Source organism: Aulostomus chinensis, chromosome 22, assembly GCF_037954235.1.
Source record: "Aulostomus chinensis isolate RoL2024-O1b breed Wild chromosome 22, RoL_Achi_v1.0, whole genome shotgun sequence".
In the NCBI taxonomy this organism is placed as follows: domain Eukaryota; kingdom Metazoa; phylum Chordata; class Actinopteri; order Syngnathiformes; family Aulostomidae; genus Aulostomus; species Aulostomus chinensis.
Window position 1 is genome coordinate 14,847,269 of NC_141341.1, and position 18,319 is coordinate 14,865,587.

Here is an 18,319-nt window from a genome sequence, read left to right on the forward strand (position 1 = left end):
AAAATTACATTCATTGTAACACTTTCAATTAATTGCGCTTCCTTTTCAATTGAATTGTTTTCCTCAGTCATTATGAATCACATTGTTTTTTTTAAATGTTCATCAATGAATGTTTTATTTTGAAGTTAACCAGGAAGTACACTTTCTGTTTACAAGCTAACTTGAAGTCAGTGGAATTGAACACTACGCTACTCGATACGGAAGTAGCTGTCCAGCAAGAATCAAATAAATAAAGGATTAATATTGAGTCACCACCTGTGTTATCCCGTATCACTATCCACAATGTCCAGGCAATCCAACCGCACAACAGACAGCAAGAAGATGGTAGGCGACGCTCGCAGGGTGAACAAAACAAACATAGCTAGGCTAGCTCGCAGTATGCTAATCGTAACCTCCGAGCTAGATAATCGCTAACATTAGCCAGAACAGTTCTGCTAGGGTCATATTTGTCCCGACGGGCTCGTAACATGATAAGGACAGGTTGAAACGTCTGATTAACAGTTCAGCATCATTCAAGTCGCTCTGACAGGAGGTAACTGTGTTTAGCACTCAAACAGTGTAGCTTGCCAAGCAGCTAGCCTCGCTGTCCGTGTACTCCCATTCAAAATTTTAACTATCAAAATGTATTTCTACCTGGATAAATACGAATGAAACGTCTCTCCGCGCTACATCTGGTTGGACTTGGTCCAGCAGCATTCGTCTTTTAAAACCATTATTAGTGAAAACATGGCTATTGTTACTGTTTTTGTTTTTTGTTTTTTTTATAACCAAGAGTCTGAACAGTACCAAGAGTTGTCTGCAGCGTGATGTATGAAACACCCTGGTATAGAATTGACTCACTATCCCTGTCATCAGCGTTGTTCATTGCAATGTGACCCGGTTATATTGACTTAGCTGTAGCTTTATACTCAGATAAATAAATAGATGTTTACCAGCCTGTTCTAATTTGTCATAATTGCAGTTCCAATTTTTCCAGCTTCATGCATTTGAAAATTCTCTTCATTTTTCTCACGTAGAACTCTGAGCTGTTCACGCTGACCTATGGCGCCCTGGTCACTCAGCTATGCAAAGACTACGAGAACGATGAGGAAGTCAATAAACAGCTGGACAAAATGTGAGCGACCCCATCAACATTCCAGAGTCATTGTCATGGTTCACAGATGACATGTTTTTGTAGGCTAACCCGGAAATTAGCATCCCCATGTGTTCTCTCTTCCCATTGGTTCCCTTTACCAACAGCCAGTGGGATTATTTTAAAAAACAATTCCGTGCCAAACAAAAGTTTATGAGATTTAAATGCTTTTGCTCAGCTAGATAATCTTCACAAATGAACTGCGCTTTTATGATTTGTGCAATGCAAAGTTTAGCAATACAATGTTACCACGACTAGCTTTGTGCTCCTCCCTCTGTTTGCCTCAGTGACTTTTAATCTTAATGTTATAAGACGGATTCGAAGCTGAGTCATTCATGTGTTTGGGATTTACCATGTAGTTTATGCTGTAAAACAAACTTCAAAGGAGAAATTCAACTGGTAAAAAACAGTCATGGAATTTCCTTGATGAAAATACCATCACAAAATGTGAATGTTTAATACCACATGTAAAAAAATGAAACAAAAAAAGTTCATTTTCTCAAAGCTACAATTTAGTTGATACATTACAAAATTGTAATTGAGTTGTTTTTTTCCAGTCCATTCATTGTCATGTCATCAAATATAATGGCTTCTTTACATGTGACACACAGTTTTGTGTCATACATAATAGTATTTTTGTCCCAAGGTAGTACAGCTGAAGCCTCACCATGTAATATGCAGCAGATGGACTTCATAATCTGTACATTCGCACACATTTTTTTTGTCTTTTCGTAATAATATCACATCCTCACACAATGAAGTTCATCTTCTGTGTGTTTCAGGAGGAAATACCAGTACTGTTTTTAGCCTGTTGGAGTTCTCACTTCAACATCCTCCCACTACACCGGTGCCTCTCAAAGTTTTAAATTGCAGGTTCCCGAAAGTTTTATCAAATATTAGCAATTATAGAGGAAGCAACGTCTAAAAAGGATAAGGTCTTTGTTTATGGAGATCAGCAGTTTGTGGTTCTTCCATCTACCTCCGCAGAAGAAAACAGTGCAGAAATTATCAAAAGAGCGTCAGTCAAAGCTCAAGCAACTACAGACATAAATAATGTCAAACAAAACAACGGGAGAGACGTAAAACCTGCTGACAGACGCAGGGCGTGGGGAGTTTGATTGACCAATGTCAAGCTGTGTGTTCTTGAAAGCAACAGCTCTGATTGAAGTATATCATCATGTATTCGCTAAATCTGTTGCCATTGCATTTTTTTTTACATTTTTTTTTTTTGCAATACATCAACTTTTCCACCTCATCCAGATGTCAAAACTTGATATTTAGAGCTTTGTTCAGATTTTCAGTGTTTCCAGAAAGAGTTACATTGTTCTTCCCTGCTAGAGACAAACTGCTGGTGAGAGGTGATGTCATCACCTTTCTTTTCTCACACTTGTGCATCCCCTCTGGTCTCGAAATGTCCTCTAAATTGTTCCAAAGAAGCCAGTGCTGATGTGACTTTTACATGAGAGAAAAATCAAAGCCAGATCAGATAACGGTAGTCCAAATATGGATGAAGACAAAAGAGATTGGTTGATATCTCAAATATTCAAAATATCCAGACATGCTGACAGCGCCTTGGACTTGTTGTCTGGTTGTGAGGCACCCAAAGGTCTCCGTTAGCTACGTCATGCTGTCAGAGGATGTTTCTCTCCTGGCCTTGGAAGGCCGCCAGTCTGTGTTGCCCATCAGCCAAATGGTCAGAGAAGAATCCTGTTAGGGTCGGCATGCATCTGTTAGCTTTAGACTAGTCAGAATTAATTATAGGGACCTCTTAATCTAAATCAAAGGCATAAGCCAAGCCAATTTCTTCTAATTCTTTCCGTAGTATTGTAGCTAACTACCTCTTTGAATTGTTCTCCTCTCTCTCTCTCTCTCTCTCTCTCTCTCTCTCTCTCTCTCTCTCTTTCCTTTTCCTAGGGGTTACAACATTGGAGTACGTCTGATCGAGGACTTCCTGGCACGCTCCAGCATCGGCAGGTGTCAGGATTTCCGAGAAACAGCCGATGTCATTGCTAAGGTAATTAGGGAGGGCTCCAGGCCAATCAGAGCGTGACTGCTGACTTCTCCCAAAATGGACGCTAGAGAGAGGACAGACAAGACAGATTAGAGAGTAATCTTGATGACCCCCCCCCCACACACACACACACAATTATAAAAGAAAGAGGGAAACAGTGAACTAGATTAAAGTTCCCAGAAAGCTTTGCTATCAAAGTAAACTTAACTGCCACGTTCACCTCAGTTCGCTGTAATACTCCAAAAGTTGAGATTCACGAAGATGTAATCCGAACCCTGAGAGAGACGACCCAAAGGCCACGATGGTCTTTTTTTCCTTCCCCCCAGCCTGCATCCTCTTCTTCACGCTCTGAAACAACCATAAAGAATGAATTTTGCTGCTCATATTTAAGCCAAAATGTCTGCGTGTCTTTTCTTCTGTCTTCTTTTGCAAAAGGCAATTTTCCCTCATGACTCAAAAAAAAACCCCAAAAAAACAGGCGGACAATGAAAGCTTCCTTCAGATTGTGTGTTCAACCCTGCAGCTGTTTACAATGTGTTGCTGCTGCTGGGGGAGTCAGTCCACACACGCAGAACAATGTCGTAGAAGTGCAGTGGTCAAAAAGGAGGGGCAGAGTTCGTCTGGCCACAGGATCTCATGCAAGCAAATATTCGACAAAGAGGAAGGCTGAACAGATGCATTTAAATTGCGTGCAAGAGAGCAAACGTGCTATCCTCGCGCACCACTACAATAGAAACGAAGCCACCAGTAGATAACAGGTGCGTGCAGATATTTACAACAGGAAGTGCTTAGTGGACATCAGCAGGTTGGTTGGTGGATCATTATCACATACTGACTTGGGCTCAACGGTGGTTACACCAAATACATGAAAATAGTCCGTCTTGAGCCAGTTTTTCATTTCTGAATCTTTAAAGGTTGGAAAATTGTCAAGTTCTCCCCAGACTAATGTATCTGTTAACCAAAATCCCACCAATTTAGGGTCTCTGGATTAAATCCTGCTCGTGTGTCTCCCCTATCCTCCCCTCCCCGTTGTGTCGCGGCAGGTTGCTTTTAAGATGTACCTGGGAATCACTCCCAGTGTGACCAACTGGAGTCCAGCAGGAGACGAGTTCTCCCTCATCCTAGAGAACAACCCACTGGTTGACTTTGTGGAGCTCCCCGATAACCACAGCACGCTTGTCTACTCCAACCTGCTGTGTGGTGTCCTCAGAGGAGCGCTGGAGATGGTAAAGTTGAATATTTACAGTTCGATAGGAGATTTGTACATTTTCAAGGATTTTGCGTCATTGTCACTGTTTAATGTCTTGATTGATGAAGTTTTCACCTGCACGACTTTGGTGAGTTTGTATTGTAATGTAATGCTTTATTTTTCTCTTTTTCCCCATTTCTCTTTATTGCATCGGCCATGAACAAACGTTAACGGTCCTGGGGTGTTTTTTTGTTTTCATCTGAAAAGTTAAATCACAAAACAATACAAAGCATCCATTCATTCATTGTGAAGCGTCATCTTAATCCAGTTGTATGCTCCGTACTCTACAGTTATGTCGATTTGTGCTTCTTGACTTCATGTGTTCAAGGCATTTAATGGCAAGTACTTGATAAACAATTGTTTTTTTTTGTCTGAAATATCACTCTGAGGCCAAAAATGAAAAAAAAAAAAAAAAGACTATGCGTATGGTTCAAGATTTTTCTGTCTCCGGGGACACGCAAGAGGAAACAGATTAGATAAGAATATAAAAATGTATGTTTTAAAAGTTTTAAAATCCTTTTAAGTGCGGCCTATACCATTTAACAGAAATGGACAGAGCCTCCGGATCAATGTGTTGTGCCCAGAACATGCATTCTTTCAACTAGCCAGCAGGGGGTGATGTCACTGGTTTATCAAAGATCTGATTGGATAGCCGTCAGCCTGTTTATCATTTGATTTATGACCTAGTTAGTTAGTTTTTCTTACTGAATCTCAATTACTAGTTTCAAATCTTTGGTCGAGGGTGATGAGAAATTTGTAAGCACAGTCCAACGTAGAGTTAAATAGACGACCACAATGGGTTGTATGTTTCCCAGTCAGGTCCACTCCTCGCTCCGCTGTCGCATCCAAATGCGATCACCTCTAGCTGCAAAAAGCCAAACTCGTTGGAGTCTACAAAGTAAATGACCTCCATCCATTTCATTTATATGTTTTGATGTAAGTGCTCAACAATTTTCAGCAAAATGCACTAAAAAGTGACCGATTATGAACTTGTTTCAGGTCCAGATGGCTGTGGATGTGAGATTCGTGCAGGACACTCTGAGAGGGGACAACGTGACAGAAATCCGTATGAAGTTCATCAAGAGGATTGAAGAGAACCTCCCAGCTGGAGATGAGTGACAGCAACGAGATGACACTTTTGTTTTCATCTCATCCTCGACGGAATAAGTTATGTAAGGACACACACACAGACTGAAAGGTCCTCAACGCCAAACATCAAGCTGAGCGATACATGGAACCTTCTCCAAGTATTTTTCCCTTCCTCGCAACCTTGAATGTTGTCGTAACAATGGAATATTGGATATTAATAACAGAATTTTTGATCTCTCACTCCATAGTCATGGCTGGAATTGCAAAACCACAATTCCAAGTTTATTCTTTTTCTCTTTGCTATTTTTTATTTTTTTTTTTTTGGATTGTGAGGACGCCAGGAATTAAAGACCATAGAGGTTCATCCAAGAGAAAAGCAACACTGTACACTATGGAAACGCCACACAATAACATGGCTCTGATACCTTGAATACGTTAACATGCATGATGGCGTCCAGTCTGTGCTGGATTGACACGTGGGAAGTCACTCTTACTCAGTTAAAAGTTGAATTATGAACTATCAAAGTATCTGAGGAAGAAATGATGTGTTACATTTTCATGTTGTGCAAGGTTGGAAAGCCTCAAATCCAAATGGTTTTTGTTTGTTTTAATGTTACAATGTTCCTTTTGTAAATGAAATTTCTACATCGCTGCCAGTTGTCTGGCATGTTAAATTAATATAGATGTCAATAAAATATTTGATTTGACAGCTTTCTTGTGTGTTTGTTTTCAGATTAAAGGTTTTGTTTGACACGTACAGACACACTAGTAATTCTATCTTTGCCAGGACCTTCACTGACATAATGCATGCCCTTGCCTCTTACCTTAACCAGCACATCTAAATGATTAACCCTGACACTGAATCTAAACTAATTCTGACCCCGACCCTAAAACCGAATTTTGACTTTAATTTTGTCGGGACCAGCAAAATATTCACATAAGTCAAATGTCCTTGCAGTGTAGGGGATTTGTCAAGTGTTGGTTCCTACAGGGCAGAGGAACATGTGCACTGTGTCCCATCTACCACCTCAGTTCCGCTTCAGTGTGCCGTTAGTGTGAGCTCTGCATGGGCAATCAATAACAGACCTAATTCCTGTTGTGTGTTTGTTCAGGGTACATGGGATTAGTGTGTGTGTGTGTGTGTGTGTGTGTGTGTGTGTGTGTAGGGAAGTCTCAGTAGTGCATGGTACTGGTCGTCACACCTGTGAATGGCTTTACGTGAACAGAACATCTCATTTAGACCAACTGCACACCTCGTTAATAACTGAAAACAGGTGGTCATTCATAGAAAAATCATCCCTGCTCTCACTGTCAAGGCAAAATCTGCTCTGGATACTACAAGAATATTAACCATGTTTTTCTTATCCTGAGCCTTGCTCTTTTGATTTTATTGTGTAGCAGAACAATCACGTATACACCAGCCTTGTGAGTGAGCTATGAACACTTAAGAATGAGAGTAACTGTCAGATAGAGATAGCCTTTCACTGAAATCTGTTGATTATTTGATGCTGGAAACCCTCAGTCTCTCCATATCCTTTTTTTAAAAATAGCTGCTATTATAAGAACCCACTTCCGGTTTTAAAGTAGAAGTACTCAGACGTGCAGTGAGTATACAGTTCTCAGAGTGTCCACCAGAGGACGCTGTGCACATGACATTACAGAATTGGAAGTTGTATTGCTCTGCAGTATGAGGCAGAAATGATGTACATTGCGCTTTTTTGGCCCCAGATGGACACTGTGGGAACAATACATTCCATTATTTGTAGGAGTGCCGGCTAGAACTGCCAAAATACATAAATTAAACGTACATTTTTAGAATCCGAATATGGAAATACCAGATAATCCATAGCAAGTGACTGATGCCAATATGTGCATTTTAGCTTTGATTTGACTGAAGAAAAACGTTGTATGTTATAATCCCATGCAGGGAAGATGCATTAGGATGGCATTTCTTGGTATTATTTACTGCCTCAAGCCCCCTCCTGCCTGGGCTAGTGCTCATTTAAAAGGATAAAGAGTGGAAAGTGGAAGCAGCATGAGCACGTAATAAACCCTGAGGGCCATTAGGTGAACTCTCAACACATCATATGCGCATATGAGCACCCCGTAGGCCTGCGATGTGGATGTTGGAGGGAAAGCAGGCAGGAAATATTTTTCAGGAAGAAGCTCAATGTAAATGACTTGGCGGAATTAGAGCCGTGTACCTGGGGGATGGACAGCTGCGTTTGTGTATCACTCTGCCATATGCTCGCAGGAATTTAACTTAACAAACACACACATTTACGGGGCACATAGAGGTCAAAGTGAGGATGAATTTATTAGCAACACTGTTCTCACAAATGAGTGTTAACACACACTTGAAGGGTTCCTCGTTGATTGTTCCTACAGTCTTACTTCTTAAACTGGAGAAAACCAAGGCTACAAAAATGCTGTTATGACTTCTCGTAACCAGTACAGCTGTGATCTCTATTCCCTTTGTAAGACTGCAGATGTTGATGCAGAATGAGCAAAAAAAAAAAAAAAAAACTAGACTTGTTGTTGAGGTGCTTATGACTCTCCTGGAGCCAACCGCTTCTAAGATGCTATTTTTATGTCCCTACGCCGGCCACAGCCAAGGGCTAGAGGCATTATGTTGTCAGGTTGTCCATCCGTCCATCTGTCCGTTCCATTCATGTTAATGCAAAATCTCAAGAAAGCACTCAGGCAATTTCATAATACAGAAGGAAAAAAAACATCCACTGGGACACAAGGAAGTGAGAATGAGAGGATTTTAGTGGGCAAAGGTCAAGGTCACCTCAGATGTGTTCAATATCTCCTCTGTTCTTTTTAACGTGATATCTCAGGAGCACTTTGAGGAAATGTCTTCAGATTTTGTAGAAAGGTCCTCTGGGAAGTGAGGACAAATTGAAAAAAGCCTTCAGGCGAGAGGCAGGGTTCACCCTGGACAGGTCACCAGTCCATCACAGTGCCAACACATAGAGACAGACAACCATTCACACTCACAGCCACACCTACGGTCAATTTAGAGTATCAATCAGCCTCGTCCCCTCTTGATGTCTTTGGACTGTGGGAGGAAGCTGGAGTACCAGAGAGAACCCACGTAGGAACAGGGAGAACATGGAGACTCACACAGAAAGATCCTGTGATGGAGCCGGGACTGGAACCTGGAACCTTCTTGCTGTGAGGCCACAGTGCTGACAACTGCACCACCGTGTCACCCACTGTAGGAATTTCTTTAAATATAATAATAATAACAATACATTTGAGTTATTGAGAACTTTTCTTGGCACTCAGTGACAATTTATATGATTTGAAACACTTAAAATATGTACTAAAACACATCACGTTAATCACACACTGAAGGCAGTTCTGGGTATGGATTATAGACCTGAACACATACGGGTCAGTGCTGTCACGGATGGGGCGAGAGTTCTAGAGGGAGGGGGGCAGCTATGGAAAAAGGGCCCAGTTCTTGGTCCTGTGTGGCATCAATGGTTGGTAAATCAAATACAATATCATAATCCACCGAGACTCAAGGGTGGTCAGAGGTCAGGCTCAAATGGTGGAGGCGTATTGTTTTGGTCCCTCTCATCTCTCATAACCACAATCACTTCTATTGCAGACCACCTTTACAGTTGTTTCACTTCAGTTTGTACTATTATTTACTGCAGCTTCAATTTTTTTTTCAGGGAATACTATTAGCTCTGACCTAGAATACAAGTAGCAAATACTATGAGATGTATTGTAACGATGGCATTTAAACCAGATTAATACTTCCAAATGCTCCTTATGAGAAACACATGGTGAGAAGTACGGTATGACACTAGAACCCAATGGACGAACGCTGCATCCTTTCAGTCTACCACTACAGTCCGTCAGTTGTTTACATAGTTTTAATATCTTTCCTTGTGTTTTCTAAAAGAAGAACCTCTGGATCACATTTATGGGAACGTAGTGATGAGCTGTCTCTCAGGTGAGGTAAGAGCTAAATCCAGGAATTCAGGAGGGAAACGAAAGGTGGATTTAAAGAGGACAAAGCGATGAGTCAGCAAACAGTCAGGCGGTAGGTAGAGGTGACTGATTTAATGTCGCTGCTGCTGCTGCTGCTGCTGCTGCTGCTGCAGCACCTGAATCGATGCTCTCATCGACGGTTGTTACATAACTCACAGGTTCTACACTTGTCTGTTAAATTTAACCCTGTTGTTCGAGGTGAATGTGTGATTTTAATGGTTTGAGGGGATGCTTTTTTGGGATTTCTATGTGTAAACACTCCAATAAATAATAGTGGATGTGGTTTTGAGTGGTAATTACAACTTGATTTGCTATTTAGTCACAGCACGTACCCACTGAAAATCTGCTACAGCATCTGCAAACCATTTGGATTATGAATCATCAGCAACTTCCAGACAAACTGTTCAGCACTTCCTATAAGTCTAATAACTCATGCTTTGCTCAACCGTTTAGCATGTACTCTACATCCAATAGAGTGAGAAGTGTTTAGGCCTCCCAAAGTTATGTTTGGGTCATTGCGACTGTTGGCAGGAAACGTGAAATCAAACACAAACCTAATGAAATGAACCCCTCCGAGCTACAAAATAAAAGCACATATCAGATCCAGCACATCTGTAAAATTCATGTTAACAAAGAAAACATCTTCTCAGTAGGAAGACATGTCAGATTAAAATCAGTCCAAAACGGAGCCTTGTTTCCTCTATCAGCAGTGGCCTGGCTAGTCCCATGAGGCTCTCTGCCTGGATGCCGTCGAGCCATTTAATGCCTTGTTTTTCGTTTTTACCCCTTCCCTTTCTTCCAAGCTTTTTGGATGGCCGTTGCTAAGCTGCCTTTACCCTGTTTCCAATTTCCTCCTGCTCTTTTGTTCATCTTCTTTCTCTCCGGGATGTGATGAAGAGGAGTCTCCGAGATGTTCCTGATGATACAGGTTTCCAGATCCTCTTTGTCTTTGTGCCTCATTTTCTCACAATACTCTTCAACGTTTGTCTTGTTTTTCCCCTTCTCTTCTTCTTCTTCTTCTTCTTCTTCGTCCCTTTTTCCTGACCCCGCAGCCGCTCAAGCTGGAGTTTATGTAACAGCAGCAGTACTTTCCAGCTTGGAACGGCCTCACTTAAAGACGGAGCAAGTAGAATGAGTGGGAGAGAAAGAAAAAAAAAGTGTCGTGTAAGTTTATACCAGCTAGCCTTGAGGGCATGCGGCACCTGACTTTCAGACTTCATTACTGCGGGGCTTGTTCCTCCACATGCACAGATGTAAGCATATATTTATATCAGTCTCCCAGGCAGTAACAAATACGTTAATTCCGATTGAAAAGCAGGAATGTGAAAGTCCTGGTTTGCTCTGGACTGAAATCAAACCAGGCTTCCCTCCCACAGCACAGGGCTGCCGAGAGCACCAGCTGCACTGGACGGGATATCACCGTTCATCACTGCCAAGCTTGAACTGACCGTGTGTGTGTGTGTGTGTGTGTGTGTGTGTGTGTGAGTGTGTGTGTGTGTGACATTAAATTCCTCGAGTGACAAAACACACACACCATACATTGATTAGGACAAAGTGCTTGTGCTGATGCATCAATCACAAGCAGCTACTTTTTCTTACGGCACGATATCCAGGCTGATATCACGCCCGTCTCGTGGCTTTACGTCCTCAGCGAGTCTTTTATTATCTGCCCACTTCAAGCTCCTGTCCCACCAGCCAGTGAAATTGGAAGGAGTATGGATGTCCTATTATGCAGCCTAGACATTTCAGGTCTGTGAGTATAAGTTTCCATATAAAACACCTCAAGCTCTCAAACTGGAAAATAAGACTTGACTGCAATCTGAAGGGTGAACTGGGATTTATGGCAAATGCAAAATTTAGGAGACGTGTGGTCTCCCCCATTCGCTATGTTTCCACCAAACTGATGAATATTTTTTTTACGCAGGCTTTAAATTCAAGTTCATTAGGAATGTATGCACTACCTGGCTGAGGAATATGAAATAAATTTGATCAAGATTAATTGAAAATGTGACAAACTTTAAGAATTCAATGCTGTCAAGCAAATAATTGTTGGTCATTACTGCAAATGTAGGTCATGAACGTTTTTCCTTAAAGATTTTTCAAAAAAGTCAAGATGGGGCATCAGAGAACATTTTTATTAACTTGAAAATAATCTTTCAAGTATAATTATAAAGTACGCTGTCAACTGTTCACATATAATTTCATTGATTCATTGTGCAAGATAAGATGCATGATAAGCTGAAAGCTAATTTGTTGTGGGTCACTTACTTAGAAGCAGTTGCGTTTTTACAAAAGGTGGTTACATAATCGTAATCCATGATTTTTCCATCTGTTGTGTAAAATCCAACATTATTTAATCCTTTTCTTTAGTTGGAGTCATCTGTGTTGTCAACACAGCTAGCTAGTTTTAGCTCTTTTGTGTTAGATCAGTTAAGACCCATCCCCCACATGCATTTTGTATTCCAATATTAATATGCAAAAATGTACTCAAAATCCAGTTACCATGTGCACAATTTTACCGTTTTCTCGTATACGTTTATATATTTTCCATTGTTTTCATCAGGTGTAGTGTTTCTCGATTATATTGAGCGACAGAGTGCAATTAAATCTAGCTGAATGGGAAAAACTAATTGCTCTCCACTGACTTGTAACGTGTGGAGGCCTCTCAATGTCAATCCCATCTGCTTGCAAACTTTAAAATGCTTAAAACCTGCTGGGATGCACCACCAACAGGGTAAATAATCCAGAACCAAGTTTTTATAAGCTCCTGAACAAAAAACAACAACCCCAAAACAAAACAAACAACTACTCATCCCCCGGGCTTTTAAGGAGAGAAAAGTAGTGGGAAAAGGCATCAATAAGAAGCAGAGTGAATGGGAAATTCTGAGGGACTTGTGCAGTAGCATTTGTTGCTAATGCTAAATGTCAGTTTTAGATGACTATATTTCTGTAAGATTTAAGCATGTTGACAGGATATTAAAGACTTTATGTGGATGTGTTGTAACAGTTGCATGTTTTTAAGTGCCTTAGCTAACTACCTTATCGTGCCAACAAATAGCAAAGACTAACTGAACCCTGATTTTCTCCCTAAAGGCAAGTCAGCATCTTCTATGGTATTTTCATGGCATAGGTGTGTGAATGAGAGACAGTGGACAACATTGTGAAGCACTCTGAGTCCAGCTGAAATAACATTCTGAGTGTTTAACTGCTGTATCCTTATGCAATCCCAAGACTGGATAGAAAAGTGGTAAATAACATCGGCAGAAATGTCTGGAAAGTGGGAATGTCCAGAATGTCCTACCATAATGCTTTTCATGGCCACGGCGACTGTATACACTGACAGGATAGCAGTACGGCGGTAAAGAACACACCAACTTTTGGTGTGATATGTTGAGCTGGACAATAAGACCCCCCCTCTCCCTGTATGCAGAGAGCTGAAACCCCACTAATCACTAGTTAGCTTAACACAATGAATGGTAGTGGATGTGTGGATTAGCATAATACACTTGGCTGAAATTGTCTTTTCTCTTATATATATATATATATATATATATATATATATATATATATATATATATATATATATATGTATAAACCTATCTACTTGAATCAGAGTAGGAATTTGGTGACATAAAGATATGCTGACCTGCCCATTCACTACTATTCACTACAGTCTGCAGGCCTCAGCATCCTGGTGTACGCACAGAGGAGAGAAAGGCGTCTGTCTTCTTGTGTGGTTATGGAGAGGATAGTAGGTAGTTAACCCTAACCCTCCTGAAAGTTTTTGCGTTTCTTCAAATAGATGAATAACTTGACCAACGACCTAAACTTATCATTTCAGCTCAGCATTAAGTTAGCAAAGTGGTATATGAACGCAGCTTTCTGGCAATGACTAATGATACAAAATGTGTTTTTGTAGTGAAAACTGTTTTTGACTGGCATTTTCAGCTCCCAGCCTTTAGCTTTCCAGCCCTTACTTGCATGTTGTTATGTTACGCTGATTGTTTTCTCCCTCCAGTGGGTGCATAATGCATTTTGCTCTGTCTCTATTACTACCACTACCCCGTAGCTTGTGTGTGTGTGTGTGTGTGTGTGTGTGTGTGTGTAATTGACAGAGTCTGTCAATTGTTGCCAAGTTCGAGGAGTCTTGTTCTCTACCATTTTGGTGTCTGTCGTGCAAGTCCTGTACTTCCAGCTGTGTGACATGACAGATAGTGTAGTCTTAGGCAACATACTGCAGTAACAAGCATTATGATTTATGCTAATGGCACATTATGATTTATTCTATCAACACAATGGATTTAGTAGACACTTCCAGTACAGCAGGAGTGATTTTCTCTGCTGTTTTGGCGCCTGTCATGCAAGTCCTCTGCTTCCATGTGAATGACGTTACATATTGTATAGTCTTGGGCTACGTACTGCTATAACAAGCATTATGATTTATGCTAACAACATGGGTTGTGAGTAGTGCGAGAGGTTATGTTTTCATTAGAGGAGAGGACCTCTCTTACTCTGTATGTGGTTGAGAGAGAGAAGGAGAGCTTATATACCTACATCATTGTATTGTCCTTCAAACACCACAAAAGCATACATATATTTGGGATGCATAATGTAAGTGTATTCTCAAATGGCAATGTGCGTGCCAAACATGTGTAGTTAAACTTTTCCCCTTCCCATTTCCTTGCTCATGTCATTCAGTAATGTGAGCTCTGCGCCAAAAGGTCTTTTTAATTTGTATGGCCTTAAAAACCTTGTGTCCGTTTGCGTAGAGGGTTTATCGTCACACACGTGTACACACATGCATCTGCTTCACCTGTGTGCCTCCCTGTGTGATTTTGCTGCTCATTCAGTGCAGAGGTGCTGAAAGTGCTCTCGGCGGGCCTCATAACGCACAAACCTTTTTCCAATTAGTTGGCCAGGTTGGGCTCAGTGGTGCTTACATCTACTGTAAATCTGACCCAGACAAAACACCCACTGGGTCTAGCGCCAAAAGGAAAAGATAGAGAGGGGAAGAGGGAGGAACCTGTCTAAAGCTGTGTAGCGTTTCTGTCGAATGGTTTCCGGGCCTCTCGTACTCCAGGTCAGTGTCGGGCCCTTCGACTGTCAGCATCCGCATCAGTCGGCCAGTTTAAGGACAATCATATGATTCCTGTAAGGATTAAAAAGCCAGACGGATTCTCGTCTCTGTGGCTATGTTTCAACCACACACATGCACACACACGTCCATAAACAGCCCCACATGCAAATATGAAATCTGTTCTCTCTGGACTTGATGGACCAGAGGCATACCTCGTGTCAGCACAAGGGTCTCAGCGAATAGCCGATTGTCACCAAGGGACATTCCCTTTTTTTTTTCTTAGTCATTCCATCCACCATCAATGTGTGCAATGCGGTTTATTTTTCACAATAACCAGGAACCTATTTTGTTGTTACTATGTTGCAAGACCATGTAATTATTTCCTCTTTCCGGTCCTTTTATTCGCTTCAGATATTTGACCATAATTATTTACACCATAATTGTATTCCCAAAACACAAAGCAAAGTGAAACAGAAAACAATCTGTTTTCATAATATCACATTTGGTTTTATTTGTTCTCGGTATGCTGCGCGCACCATGGAGACATTTCCAGTGGACATAAAAGCCAGTGGAGCTGAATGAAAGAGATCCTGGTTGTCCTTTGAGATGTAATTTGGAAGTCAAAAGAATGATTTGAAAGGAGCATCCAACATTCACATCGTTATTCTTCATCTTTATCTTTCCTTCATCCTCTCCTGTATCTACTTCCTAGCACGTGTGAGAGGTTGAGTGATGACAGCTTCTTTTAAGCACCATGTTTGTCTGTCTTTAATAACCAGATCGTGACTTCATGCGCATGACAGATTCCAAAATGTTTGCTCAACACCAAATATTTCAACAAAAACAGAGCATCAAACACCAGATTAGCCTTTTTAGATGTTTATAATGGCTTATCACGCAGATAATAAAGTATCATGAAACACTATTTATGGGAAGGATCCTATATTTAATAGGCTGAACAAAAAAATGCTTCAGGAATGGCAATGTCTGTCTGCTCAAAAGTCCACGACTTTGAAATATCTCAACAAGTATTCAATGGATTGCCATAAAATTTTGGATGGACATTTATAGTCCCCACAGGATGATTCCTACGGACTTGCGTGATCCCCTGACTTTACTGGTGCAGAGTGAAATATCTCAACAAACATTGGAAGGCCATAAAACTTGCGATTGAGGACACCCAGAAGATATGTCACTCTAATGACCTTGATGTGGTTTAACTTTTCATCTGGCAACCTCAGGTGGTCAGCATTCCTGTTTCCTGGCAATTTTTTTTCCCATCCATAACTGCAAAACAAATTACTTTACCATCAGCCTTAGCTGCGCATTTTACTGAATGTTAATTGCTAGAACGTGATTATATCCACTGGCAGATTTTGTCAGTTGATATTAACCTTTTGTAGATTGACTATATGTCAAAAGTAGGACACCTTTTCAGATCAATATTGTACATTCAAAATTGTTGTATTCATTCTTAAACGTAAATGAGACTATTTGGTAGAATTGTGTCAAAATAAGCTCTATGCCAAAGATTTAATGAAGTATTTGGAATTTGCAGACTTGTGCAATTGTTGCACTGTTGCACAAATAGCACATCATGTTTCCACTAGGTGGTGCTAAAGTCCACACTGTCACTACGTACTATCTTGCTGTACATCACGTTGAGACAACACCATGTGATTATGATGTAAACGCTGTAACCACTTGGTGATTATGACTTAAATTCAGCTTGTCAGTGTTGGCTTTAAAAATAGGACCTCTGTGGCAGACGTGAGGAACACATCGGTTTATTTTTTGTGCATTTCATATACCAATACTACTTTTTGACCCCCCAAAATAATTTTGAATTAGCACATCATGCTGAAAATATGCAAAACTTGACAGACATAAATTATACCTGCTGATCATCCACATTTGACTATTATGGGTTTAATGAAAAATATTACTGGTAGTACTAAACCCTATCTTTTACAGCACAGTTTTCATCACCAACATTTGATTGCAATGGATGCTTCAATACATAATGTCTCTTTTACTACAAAGCTGACAAATTTTCAGAGTTGCAAAAATTGTAGTAGATGAGGAATAGCCAGACTAGTGATCTTGTCATTGCTGTCGTGATGAAGTGAAAGAAGAGAATCTGTTTCAATGAGTAAATCTGCCCCTGGGGCCAGAGGCAACAACCATCCTGATGGCGACACCTCTGCCAGGAGTGCACGATCCACCAGGGTGGACCTGCTAATGGAAGCTCAAAGAGTGGACTGTTCAGAGACACAACTACCCATTCACAACCACCTCCGGTGCTGCATGGTCTGGTTCAACTTTACAACATGAAGGGAGTGGGTGGGGGGTGTCTTTAAAACATGCCCTGTCACTACTCAACCTCCGAAAAATGTCACTGATTTCTACATACACATGCACACACACCTGCTCAAGGCTCACCGATCTTCAACATGTGTGGGGAGGAAGGTGGGGCCACAGTGTTAGCAGTAGTATTTATGGTCATGACATCATCAAGCCAGGTGATGGAGTGCTGTGTCATGCTTTGTTTGGTTTTCCAACCCTAACCGCATTAGCAATAACACTAGATCTGGGAAAACATGTCAGTGGAGTCTAACAGAGGGTGGCGCACAACGTTGAAGAGAGGGGGAAAAAAAACGACGTAATAACCCAAGAGGTGAGTGTGTTCAGAGGAAATATGAGGTTTAAAATAAGGACGTAATTAGAACAAGCTGCCGTCAATCATGGCTTCGTCAAGCCTTCACTTACACCTCCCTGATCCCTGACCCCTGGACTCCCCGCAGCTCTAACACTGTGCCCCTTGTGCCACACGAGGCTCCTTCAGAACCATGAGGCACCTCCCGACACCTTCACAGTCAACATACTGTACCATGGTCACATGCACGCTGGAGAGTCACACCTTAATGTACATCAGCTTTAAAGAAGCATGACAGGGCTCAGGGGAATTTGTGCACAGTGATGTTAATTTAACACAAAGACCACATTCTATGATTTAGACAAAAGCCTCCTAACATGTTTAAATTGGTCACCTCTGCCAAAGAGGAGGGCTAACATCATGACTGGTTTGTCCGTCGGGGGGATTCTGATGACATTTGGCGGGATGGTCAGATCTGATGACCTTATATCGGAGGTGCGTCCTCCAGTTTTGTTTTATAATTCAGTTTCACTTCAGTATGGGAGCTTTTGCACAGTTTTGTCACATTGACATTGTAGCATAGCTGCAAGAACATATAGGTGGTTGAGGCAAGTCAATAGGTTTGAAAGTCCATTTTTTGCATCTAGAAACCTCTGAGATCTCTAATGAGTTTGCGAAGCTCCTTCTTCTGCTCACTTTCATGTCTTTATTTGTCTTGAATATGTAGAAAAATTTAATTTTTGCAGCAGATTCGGGATGAGAATCTGAGATGGCAAAAACAAGCTAACGGGCTACAATGGATGCTCTTCTTTCTCTGCAGCTATCTTTTCAAATGATTCATGTGGCTATTCTACACATGTAGGTGTCACAAAAGAGACAAAATTAGCTTCTCATCACGGGTTCTTCAACAGACTTTTCTATTGCACTCTGGGGGCACAGACACCAGACATCTGGATGTGGAAACAAGGCATCATCACAACATTGTAATGCAAAAACAGAAAAAATAATAGCTAATGCTTTTTACAATATCCATGTTTGCTTATTGCTTGACTTCTGGATTTGATTTTATGACAGCTCATCTTATGATTCTTGTT

The 18,319-nt window shown here is 41.0% G+C and overlaps 1 protein-coding gene across 1 annotated transcript; it reads left to right on the plus strand.

The window, feature by feature from the left end:
* The first annotated feature begins 149 nt into the window (after positions 1 to 149).
* Positions 150 to 6,177, plus strand: trappc3 (trafficking protein particle complex subunit 3). Its single transcript, XM_086192840.1, has 5 exons — positions 150 to 324; positions 1,017 to 1,114; positions 3,047 to 3,146; positions 4,187 to 4,369; positions 5,392 to 6,177. Exons 1-5 carry the CDS (start codon positions 283 to 285, stop codon positions 5,509 to 5,511), a joined length of 543 nt encoding a protein of 180 aa, XP_086048966.1. The 5' UTR covers positions 150 to 282; the 3' UTR covers positions 5,512 to 6,177.
* Positions 6,178 to 18,319: the final 12,142 nt, after the last annotated feature.

Excerpts from the sequence above, each read along its gene's own strand:
- trappc3 (XM_086192840.1), top strand. The coding sequence starts at position 283 with ATGTCCAGGCAATCCAACCGCACAACAGACAGCAAGAAGATG. Across the intron at positions 1,115-3,046 it reads AATAAACAGCTGGACAAAAT|GGGTTACAACATTGGAGTAC; the intron begins GTGAGCGACCCC and ends TCCTTTTCCTAG. Across the intron at positions 3,147-4,186 it reads CAGCCGATGTCATTGCTAAG|GTTGCTTTTAAGATGTACCT; the intron begins GTAATTAGGGAG and ends GTGTCGCGGCAG.